At 38.7% G+C, this 12,521-nt stretch overlaps 1 protein-coding gene across 1 annotated transcript in view; it reads right to left on the bottom strand.

The window, feature by feature from the left end:
* Positions 1–164, bottom strand: part of SCP2 (sterol carrier protein 2) — a 141,542-nt gene extending 141,378 nt beyond the window's left edge. The window contains exon 1 of the mRNA XM_036892782.2: positions 9–164. Coding sequence (XP_036748677.2) covers positions 9–77 — 69 coding nt within the window. The 5' untranslated portion in view covers positions 78–164. The remainder of the gene's footprint in view (positions 1–8) is intronic.
* Between the last annotated feature and the right edge of the window lie 12,357 nt (positions 165–12,521).

Here is a 12,521-nt window from a genome sequence, read left to right as displayed (position 1 = left end):
CCGTTTACCTTGGTCATCCCAACTCCCACCACGAACACCCGGCGTAGGACCGGCGTCCGCAAGCTGGAGCGAGGCATGGCTGGGACAGTGCGGGGCAGAGGCGGACGCAGCGGATCCGGGAGCGCACAGACACTACAGACACTACGCCGTCAGGCGCCAGAGCTCGCGGAGCGCCGGGACTAGGCAGAGCGCGGCGGGCGGGGCACGCCGGGGAGGGCGGGGCAGGCCCGCGCGTGCGCAGAGACAGCGGGGGCGCGCGCCCGTTTGAGGGCAGGGAATGTTAAGTAATCCTTTGCAAACGAAGCCCTGGATGGTAGGTAGTTGAAAGACCGGTAGACCTCAGCCATGGAAAAATAACTTAATAAACTGGCACCAACCTTTCGGGTTTAGGCTCTCTATGATAAGAAGAAGTGTGGCCTGGCGTAGGGCCTGAGAGAAGAGGTTGGCCACAAATGGGACTCTCAAAAGGGTAGCCTGAGGGAAGTTTTTGCAACGTTATTCGGTATTCTGTTGGTGGTAGAAGAGTCCGTGTGAAGCAGGGACGGATTGAACAAGAGGGACTCCATTTTGGAACATTACCTAATTTTAAAACATTAGAATAGCACCTGATCAAGCACAAGTTTTAAATTAATTTGACCTATGACTATTATTACCATTCTTTTTTTCTGAAAGCCTCTGTTCTAGGGCATAAAAAGAAACCTTTTGACTAACAGACTGTGAAATTTTAAACTTCTGTTAAACATCAAAATATGTAACTATAAACAAATACATACATGCACACCTAAGCAATGCTATTCCCCTTTATAACACAAATTCAGCTTTTTGTACACGCTATACCACATCGTGGCTTTCTTCATACAACAATAGATTTTGAAGATCATATCATGCCCCACACTGAGACATGTTGGCATAAAGTCATCAAGACAGGTTAATCATTGTCATTCCTCCAAAACCCTGGACCTTCAAAGACTGACTTTATAAACCCCGCACCACCTCCTTTACAGTGGACTGACCTCTCCTTCCATCAGCTCCCTTGTAAATGACTCTCTAATAAACTCTACCGGCTTTCTTTCAAGTTCAGTGTTCATTTATATCACATTGAAACCCAAGAACCTGATCTTTGAGGGTCCAATAACAAATGCATGTGTTAAAACTCATAGGCCAAAAATCTCTTGGACATAAACATTAGCGACTTCTTCATGAACATATCTCCCCGGGCAAGGGAAACAAAAGCAAAAACAAACAAGTGGGACTATATCAAGCTGAAAAGCTTCTGTACAGCAAAGGACACCATCAATAGAACAAAAAGGTACCCTACAGTGTGGGAGAATATATTTGTAAATGACAGATCTGATAAAAGCTTGACATCCAAAATATATAAAGAGCTCATGCACCTCAACGAACAAAAAGCAAATAATCCAATTAAAAAATGGGCAGAGGAGCTGAACAGATAGTTCTCCAAAGAAGAAATTCAGATGGCCAACAGACACATGAAAAGATGCTCCATATCCCTAGTTATCAGAGAAATGCAAATTAAAACCACAATGAGATATCACCTCACGCCAGTAAGGATGGCTACCATCCAAAAGACAAACAACAACAAATGTTGGCGAGGTTGTGGTGAAAGGGGAACCCTCCTACACTGCTGGTAGGAATGTAAATTAGTTCAGCCATTGTGGAAAGCAATATAGTTCCTCAAAATGCTCAAAATAGACTTACCATTTGACTCAGGAATTCCACTCCTAGGAATTTACCCAATGAAAACAAGATCACAGATTCAAAATGACAGATGCACCCCTATGTTTATTGCAGCACTATTTACAATAGCCAAGAAATGGAAGCAACCTAAGTGTCCATCAGCAGATGAATGGATAAAGAAGATGTGGTACATATACACAATGGAATATTATTCAGCCACAAGAAGAAAACATCCTATTTGCAACAACATGGATGGAGCTAGAGGGTATTATGCTCAGTGAAATAAGCCAGGTGGAGAAAGACAAATACCAAATGATTTCACTCATCTGTGGAGTATAAGAACAAAGGAAAAACTGAAGGAACAAAACAGCAGCAGAATCACAGAACCCAAGAATGGACTAACAGTTACCAAAGGGAAAGAGACTGTGGAGAATGGGAGGGTAGGGAGGGATAAGGGCAGGAAAGAAGAAAGGGTGTATTATGATTAGCATGTATAATGTGGGGGGTGGGGGAAAGGGGAGGGCTTTGCAACACAGAGAAGACAAGTAGTGATTCTACAACACCTTACTATGCTGATGGACAGTGACTGTAATGGGGTTTGTTGGGGGGACTTGGGGTAGGGGAGAGCCTAGTAAACATAATGTTCTTCATGTAATTATAGATTAATGATAACAACAACAACAAAAAAAACTCATAGGCCTGTAAACCTGTAGGTAGCAGAGACAGAAAGGAGGGATTTTACTATACATGTGTCTAAAACAAAGTTCAATCACTAACTGTGACCTTTACTCTCTGAAACTCATTCTTCTTTTATTCATGGCAAATTATGCCAAGAGACTTGAGGTTTGTCTTTGCCAATAATTCATTTAATACAGGTTCACTGCGGAAATTATAATTCATAGCAATAATATTTCACAGGCCAATAGCATACAGCATAATGTCTCTTAATAAGCAAATAAATAACATACTTCAAAACAATGATAGATTAACTACATTATTGTTCCAGTCAAAGGCAAGATGAAAGAAAAGGTCCAAATTTAGTTGAGGTGTACCTTTCTATGAGTTGGTCCTCAGTAGAGTTAGTCCTTCTGACTGAGCCACTGCCATAGTGTTGACAGGCAGGGTAGGCTGCTCTGACAGTTGTTACCCCAGGAACCATAACACAGCTTGCATCACTGCCTACTAGGAGTAGCCTCACCAAGGCAGGAACAAGCGTCCCTTCCCTTCCTTAGGCTGCTGCTGGGTTTAATACCACCAGTATACAAGTGTAGCCTGGCCACAGCAGGAACGAATGTCTCTAGATCTTGGGAGAGCAATTTAGATCAGTAAAGTGTGGCTTTGCATAGACCAAACACTCTGTAAATGCTCACAAGCTTGGTATTTAAAGTTTAAATGTCCATTATGTCACAGTTACTCCTCCATAAGTTCCTATCAATAAGCTCTCAGTAGCACAAGAATTCTGCTGATATCATCCTGATAGAGCCTCCCAAATTCACCCTTAGATCAAAACAACTTAAGTTATAAACAAGTAGATTTAAAATCATGACCAATACACAGACAATTCTTGTGTTGTTTTGGGAGAATTAAATGAGGAGACAAAGCCTTTAGCACTTAATAGAAGGTGTGTGTGTAGTAGATGCTTTTTATTTGCTGATTCTGAATTTGCAAATTTGCCTACTCACAAAAATGTCTAACCCCAAAATCGATACTCAAAGAACTCTTAAGGTGGCAAAAAATTTGAGTTGCTCCATGAACTTGTTCCCAGCTAAGATCAAACAAAACCATGCTCAATGCCTCTTGTTTCAGCTCTCATGCTGCAAAGGAGTATCTATGTCTCATGATCTGTTTAGTGACACATTTTGTGCGTTTTTGTAAAAGCTTTCTGTTGCTGGCTTTGCTGTTTAAAAATGCCACATAAGTATAGTGCCCGAAGTGCTGTCCAGTATACCTAAGGGCCAGAAGGGTGTGATGTGCCTTATGAAGAAATGCAGCCTTAGTGAACTTAGTTCAGACATGAGTTATAGTGCCATTGGCCTTGAGTTCGACGTTAATAAATCAACAATGTATTTTAAACAGAAGCATGCATAAAACAAGGAAGGTTATGTATTAATAGGTTGAAAAGCATGTTGTGATCAGAAAGCCTAACCCTGTATTTTTCCTAGGAGCAATGGTTCAGTATTCACTAATTTAATGTGCACATTGACTTTTTGAACATAACTACTACAGAAAATGAGAACTGACTCTGTGTGTGTGTGTGTGTGTGTGTGTAAAACTTTGAGGCCCATTGCAGCCCTAACAGTCTGTGATAAAAGCCCCTCATAGATCTCCGTGGCATAAAGTATCAAACTGCTCGAAGGTCACTCCTTCTGGGAAACTTACAATTGTTCCTAGGACTAGAATTTAAAGACAGGTTGTTCACTTAGCAGAAACTCTATTTGGCTGCCTGAGGAGCCCATGGGCTGGAGGGACAACAGAGTAGCTACAAGAAAAAAACAAAGGAAGAATTTAGAGCAAGCAGAAGTGTTCTGAGGCTGAACATGCTGCCTCTGCAGCGACGGAGGTCCTTGTCTCTGGGGGAAGGGATGTTTTCAAATTGAGGTTGACCCTCTTTGGGGATACCGCAGGAGACGGCCTTACCCCTGGGAGGGAAATTGAACCAAATGGCCCTTCAGATCACAGGTGATGTTCATTATTTCAAAAGATCTTACAGAAATTCTGCGTTTATACCCACCATGCCACCTCCAATAAAAATCACCATAGGTTCAGAGAATCCATATCCAGACTCACTACTGAATCAGAGCCTCTGGGAGTAGACTTAGGCATTAATATTTAGAAAGGTTCTCCCATGTGATTCAAAAGAACCCCTACTGGGCTAGGTAAAATACTACTGGGCTAGAGCTAGGTCAGCTTAGTAAAATCTCCAGCTGCTCAGAGAAGGAGCAAAGATTCTCCCCTTTTCTGTTCTATCCCTAGCAGGAAAATAAGCAGGGCACTGAAGAGGCTTTTGCTAAGTGTGGAGTTGTTTCTTAAAACTCTGAATGACTGATAAATACAGCAATGTGACTGGTGGATAAGACACAGGTTATCAATCCAATAGAACAAGTCACAGGGTCTAGATTAATTATTATGCAACAAATGCTGACTGATCACTGGATACTGGTTTCAAAGTAAGAGTCCATGGACGTGGAGAGGGGATAATAAGGTAATAAAAGTGTGACTAATGCTGAAAAAACTGGGAAAGAACACTTGCCTTCCCAATATGGAGGACTAGATAAGCCAGATATTCTCCTGCCACAAAACACCTAGATATGCTGGATAAAACACAACAAACATTCTTTAAAATGCAGACAGTATACAGGAGGGGAGTTCTTTTCTTTTAATTTGATATTTATCTGTACTGTTTTAATGTTTTGACCCTGTGTATGCATTACTTTCATTTTTACTATATCACGTTTCTATTTCAAATTGTGTCATTGTGTTTTGTTTTCATCTTAAGTTTTCATTTTTTGAGTAGATGATATTCAACACATGAATCAAGATTCACAAAGCATAAAGGGTCAAACTGTAAAAATTCTCCCTCCCATCCCTATTCCCAGCTTTCCAGTTCCTTTCCTCTATCCTAGAAATATTTTATGGAGCTACAACCAAATATATACATGCACACCTAGTAATGCTATTACCCCTTTTAACACAAATTTTAGCTTTCTATACACAGTATTCCATATCTTGGTTTTTTCATATAACAATAGATTTTGAAGATCATATCAATGCATAAAGAACCCCTGTTTTTTTCATACCTGCATAGTATTCAGTTTATGGATATACCAAATTTATTATACCAATCCTCTATTTATGAATATTAAGACCATTTCCAGTCTTTTGCTATTACAGGCAATGGTGCAATGAATAACCTTATACATGTGTCATTTCATACCTGTGTGGTATATCTGTAGTTTTAAATTCCTAAGACTGGAAATTTCTGGGCCAAAAAAAAGGTGATTTATAGTTCTGACATGTATTTCCAATTGCTGTCCATTAAAGACATTCCCATCAACAAGAGTGCTTTGCATATATTCTTTTATAACTAAAACAATAGTTTTAAGAAGTCATACTATTGTTCAGAAGAGATTGCTGTGGGATTATCCTCTGCTTAAAACCAGCAGGATTAAAAATGGGAAAAAACATTATTACCTATGAACATATGTTATCACCACTCTTGTCCTAGCTCCCTTGCTCCTTTGCTAAGCTTCCTTGGAGTCCCAGGAACAATAATAATGTGCATGGGGTGGACCCTGTTATTTTTAAAACTAGGCTCCAGATATCTTTTCAGGAAAACAACTTCCTTAATTTGGTGTATTAGTTTGCCAGTTCTGCCATAACAAAGTGCAACAGAGGAAAACAGCCTTAAATCCTTGGGTTTAAAATTTAACACCAACATTAACTTGAAAACAGACTCAAGTAGCCCCAGAAACTGTAACCACTAACAAGTGGCAGTTTCTCTCTGTGCTCCCTATTTTCTGAGTCTCAGGGTCAGAGAGAATGCAGAAAGCTGATTTTGCAGAACCCAGGACATCCTGTCCCAGGGTCTTGAGAAAGAGTCACTGAGAAAAAAAAAGAAATTGAATCTGCCCAAGAACATCTGCTTGGGTCCTTGCAAGTTGCTACTTTATGTGTCTCTGTCACAGCCTCTCTCCCAGTTTCCCCTTTAAAAGCCCTAACTGCCTGTGCTTTGGGGGACAGTGGTTCTTTAAGGCACAAGCTTGCCAGTCCCACATCTGCTGGCAGATTAGTAAACTATTCCTCTCCTTTCTCAGAACCTTGTTATTGTGTTTTGTGATTTGACTTTGGTGACAAGGACAGGTTTTCAGTAACTAAAGTACCACAGACCAGTTGGTTTAAACAATAGAAACTTATTTTTTCACATTTCTAAAGGCTAGATGTCTGAGATAAAATGTCATTAGGCTAGTCTTCTCTGAGGCCTCTCTCTTTGGCTTGTAGATGGCCAGCTTCTTCCCTGTCTTCACAGCTGTCCTCTACCCATCTGTGTCCAAATTTCCTCTTCTTATAAAAGGACATCAATCATCTTGGATTAGGGCCACCCTAAAACCTCATTTTAACTTAATTACCCTTTAAAGACCCTATGTCCAAATAGCCATATTCTTAAGTACTTGGGGGTAGTGTGACCAGACAGCTAAGCAGAAAAAGAGTTCATAGGTAATTTATAGCCAAAGTTAACACTCCCTGCTAAGTTGTTTTGCAGAAAAAGATATTCTTGGAAAAGCAGAGATAACAGTTGCTATACTGTTACCTGAAGGAACTTGTGTGCCTGCTTCCCAGAGGCCCCCTCCCATTTGCCAGGGACTGAGAGTTTTGGTCAATCACTACCCCACTTCTTACACAAATCGTAATTCTACTGAGTTTTCACCTTTTTGTGTAATCCATATACCAATCATAATTGTATTGGGTTTTCACCTCATCTGAGTAGAGAATCAAGGTGAGAACTGATTTGTGCCTACAGAAGAGCTATGCTTGGTTTGGGGGGGACACTGCTTTGGAAGGTACCCCCAGTATTCTCCCTACTTGCTATAAGTAATAAACTCTCTTTTCTTACTATTTGGGTCCATTGAGCCTTATGAGCTGACATTCACAAGAGAGCTGATACTCACAAGAGAGCTGACCAGAGAGTAGACACATGCTGAGAGTAGATGCTCATGGAAAGCTGGTACCAAGAGGTGAACCCCTTGTGAACTGACACTCACTGAGAAATGAACCCCCTGTGTTTGGTTATATTAGGACTTGAATTGAATTTAATAAATTTGGGGAGGACACAATTCAGTCCATAACAGTTAAACCTCTTTAAGTATGAGTGGTGAAGTCTCCCAGTTGCTCCCAAACCTTCTGGATAAAGCTGTCTCATGCAGTCTCTTGTCTGTGACTCTTTCAGGAATGAAGTAATTGGAGTTGTGTTCAATAATATACATACAAAGGTACATGGCCAGATAATTCATAACCTGAATTAACTGTTTGGAAGCAAGGGCAAGGAGTCAGAAATGATCAAGACTAATATAAACCTCCATTGATCTTGACAGTCACAGAGAGGAACTTAGTTTCCCATTAAAGGAGACTTTAACACATCACTCCCATCTAATGGAAAACAGCAGAATTTTAGAGTCCATTCTTGTTTAAACCTTAATGGACACAGTGATGATCCTAAAGAACCAGTGACATTAAAAAGAAACCTTTTTATGATTTCACTAATTTGTGGAGTATAAAAACAAAGCAAAACAAAAGGAACAAAGTAAGTTCCAAATAAGAAAAAAAGAGAAAGAAAGAACAATAAATTAATCTGTCATATAACAAGAGAAGAGTATGAGAGAAAAAAGAAACAGAGAAGCTATACAATGAGACAACAATTAGTAAAATGGCAATATGCACATATCTATCAGTAATCAACCTAAATGTAAATGGATTGAATGTACTAATTAAAAGACATAGAGTGGCAGAATGGATAAGGAAACAAGACCCATCTATATGCTGCTTACAAGAGACTCATTTCAGACCCAAAGACATACACAGACTAAAAGTGAAGGGATGGAAAAAGACATTCCATGCAACACATTCATTTTAGGAGACTTTAACACACCACTCACATCAACAGACAGATCAACCAGACAAAATATAAAGAAGGAAACAGAGGCACTGAACAATACATTAGATCAGATGAACATAACAGATATCTACAGAACACTCCACCCAAAAGCAGTAGGATACACATTTTCCTCAAGTTTACATGGAATGTTCTCCAGAATAAATCACATACTAGGCCATCAAAAGAGCCTCAATAAATTAAAAAAGATTAAAATTGTATCAAGCAGCTTTTGAGAACACAACGGTATGAAACTAAAAAGAAATTACACAAAGAAAACAAAAAAGCCTACAAACACATGGAGGCTAAACAACATGCTTCTAAACAATCAGTGGATCAATAACCAAGTTAAAACAGAAATCAAGCAATACATGGACACAAATGAAAACAACAACTCAACAGCCCAAAAACCAGTATGATGCAGCAAAGGCAGTTCTAAGAGGCAAGTACATAGTAATACAGGCTTACATCAAAAAAACAAGAACAATCCTAAATAAGCAGTCTAAACTCACAATTAAAGAAACTAGAAAAGGAAGAACAAAGACCTATGTTAGTAGAAGGAGGGACATAATAAAGATCAAAGCAGAAATAAAATAAAATAGAAAAGAGTAAAACAACAGAAAAAAAATCAATGAAACCAGGACCTACTTCTTTGAGAATATAAAATAAATAAACCCCTAACTAGACTTATCAAGGAAAAAGGAGAATACACACATAAACAAAAGAGGAATAATCAAAATGGACACAACAGAAATACAAAGAATTATTTGAGACTATGAAAAAAATTATATGCCAATAAATTGGACAACCTAGAAGAAATGGACAAATTTCTAGAAAAATAAAACCTTCCAAAACTGACACAGGAAGAAACAGAAAATCTGAACAGACCAATTACCAACAATGAAATTGAATTGATAATAAAAAAAACCTAAAAACAAAGTTCCAGGTACAGATGGCTTCACAGCCAAATTCTACCAAACATTTAAAGAAGAGCTAATACCCAACCTTCTTAAAGATTCCACAAAGTAGAAGAGGATGGAATACTTCCAAACTCATTTTATGAGGCCAGCATCACTCTAATACCAAAAATAGACAAAAACACCACAAAACAAGAAAATCATAGATCAATATCCCTGATGAACATAGAATGCAAAAATCCTCAACAAAATATTAGCAAACCAAATTCAAAAATACATCAAAAGGATCATCCATCATGACCAAGTGGGATTCATCCCAGGGATGCAAGGATGGTACAATATTTGTAAATCCATCAATATCATCCACCACATCAACAAAAAGAAGAAAAACCACATGATCATCTCAATAGATGCTGAAAAAGCATTTGACAAAATTCAACATCCATTCACGACAAAAACTCTCAAAAAAATGGGTAAAGAGAGTATACGTATCTTAACATAATAAAGGCCATACATGACAAACCCACAGTCAACATCATACATCATACATCATACTTAATAGCGAAAGCTTTTCCCCTAAGATCAGGAACAAGACAAGGATGCCCACTCTCTTCACTTAGTTCTGGAGGTCCTAGCCACAGGACTCAGACAACACAGAGAGATAAAAGGCATCTAAATTGATAAGAAAAAAGTTAAACTGTCACTGTTTGCAGATGACATGACATTGTACATAAAAACCCCTAGAGAATCCATCCAAAAACTACTAGAACTAATAACTGAATTCAGCAGAGTTGCTGGATTCAAAATTAATACACAGAAATCTGTCACATTCCTATAGACTAACAATGAACTAGCAGAAAGAGAAATCAAGAAAATACTCCATTTATAATTGCATCAAAAAGAATAAAACACCTAGGGATAAACCTAACCAAGGATGTGAAAACCTATACTCTGAAACTACAAGACACTCATAAGAGAAATTAAAGAAGACACCAATAGATGGAAATCTATCCTGTGCTCATGGATAGGAAGAATTAATATTGTCAAAATAGCCATCCTGCCCAAAGTAATTTATAGATTCAAAACAACCACTATTAAAACACCAACAGTATTCTTCAGTGAACTGGAACAAATATTTCTAATATTCATATGGAAGCACAAAAGACCCCAAATAGCCAAAACAATCCTGAGAAAGAAGAACAAAGCTGAGGAGATTATGCTCTAACTTCAAGCTCTCTATAAAGCTACAGTATTCAAAACAGTTTGGTACTGACACAAGAACAGACCCACAGATCAATGGAACAGAATAGAGAACCCACGATATAAACCCAAGCATATATGGTCAACTAATAGCCATGCAGATAGAGTGGGGAAGAGATAGCCTCTTCAACACCTGGTATTGGCAAAACCGGACAACTACATGTAAGGAATGAAACTGGACTATTGTCTAAACCCATACACAAAAGTAAACTCTAAGTGGATCAAAGACCTGAATGTAAGTCATGAAACCTTAAAATGCTCAGAAGAAAACATAGGCAAAAATCCCTTGAATATAAGCATGAGCAATTTTTTCCTGGGCAGACCTCCTAAGACAAGAGAAACAAAATAAAAAATGAACAAGTGGGAGTACATCAAACCAAAAAGCTTTGGTACAGCAAAGGACTACATAAGCAGAACAAAAAGGCATCCCACAGCATGGGAGAATATATTCATAAACAACTCATCTGATAAGGAGTTAAAATCCAAAATATCTAAAGAACTCATACACCTCAACACCTAAACAACAAATAACTTGATTTAAAATGGGCAGAAGACCTGAACAGACACTTCTCCAAAGAAGAAATTCAGATGGCCAACAGGCATATGAAAAGATGCTCCACATCGCTAATCATCAGGAAAATGCAAATTAAAACCACAATGAGATATCACCTCACACCAGTTAGAATAGCCACTATCCAAAAGACAAGCAACAACAAATGCTGGTGAGGATGCAGAGAAATGGGAACCTTCTATACTGTTGGTGGGAATGTAAATTGGTGCAACTGATGTGGAAAGCAATATGGAGATTCCTGAAAAAACAAAAAATAGAAATATCATTCCACCAAGTAATTCCACTCCTAGGAATTTAGACAAAGAAAACAAAATCCCTGATTCAAAAAGACCTATGTACTCCTATGTTCATCACTGCACTATTTGCAATAGCCAAGATAGGGAAGCAACCTAAGTGTCCATAGATATATGAATGGATAAAGAATAGGTGGTACATATACACAATGGAATATTATTCAGCCATTAAAAGAAAATAAATCCTGCCATTTGCAGCAACATGGTCGGAACTAGAGGGTATAGTGATCAGTGGAGAAAGATAAACACCATATGATTTCACTTATTTGTGGAGTATAAAAACAAAGCAAAACAGAAGGAACAAAATAGCAGTAGACTCATAGACACTGAGGAGGGACTGGGGTTTACCAAGGGAGAGGAGTTGAGGGTGGGGGAGGATGAAGGGGATAAAGGGCACAATAATTTACAATCACAATATAAGATGGTTATGGGGACAGTAGTACAGCATGGAGAATATAGTCAGTGATTCTGTAATATCTTACTTTGTTGACAGATAGTAACCGCACTAGAGGGGGTGAGGAGCTAATCATATGGGTATCTGTTGAACAACTGTGTTGTACATCTGAAAACAACCTAAGATTGTGTATCAATGATACTTTTTAATTAAAAAAAAAAAGAAAGAAAAAATAAATCAACAATTCTGGCAACTCAGCCAACTCAGTCAATGAGAGAATCACCTTGAAATTCTGCTTTTCTCCACTGGATTTTGGTTCAAAACCTCTCCCAACTTTCTCTTTGGTAAAATAAAGCCCCTCTTCTTTGTTGGACTAGCTTATGGTTTTTGCTGTGACTTGCTTGTCCCAAGTTGTAGTTATCTGCTATTCCTGAAAAAAGCCATTTTTGTTGCTAAAATAACTTTGTTAAGGTCATCACTGCGAAAAGAATTCAATTTGTCGCAGCCAACACCTGATGATAGGGCTGTCATTTCCTAGTTCCGACAGAGCCTAAGGTTGGGTTAGTGCCAGTTAGCAAACACAGATGGGTTTCCGGTGGACTAAACACCCCTCTCCTTCCCGCATTTTGGAATTTTTCACTTTCCCGACTCCATACAGTCCCCTCTCTCCTACTTCCCTATTCCCTTACTGTCCGTTCAGAACTGTCAGTCACCTATGTACAAATAAAAGTTGGGCTTCGTT

This window comes from Manis pentadactyla, chromosome 4 (assembly GCF_030020395.1).
Source record: "Manis pentadactyla isolate mManPen7 chromosome 4, mManPen7.hap1, whole genome shotgun sequence".
NCBI classification, from domain to species: Eukaryota; Metazoa; Chordata; class Mammalia; order Pholidota; family Manidae; genus Manis; species Manis pentadactyla.
Note: the sequence above shows the minus strand (reverse complement) of the source record. Positions and strands in the feature narration are given on the sequence as shown.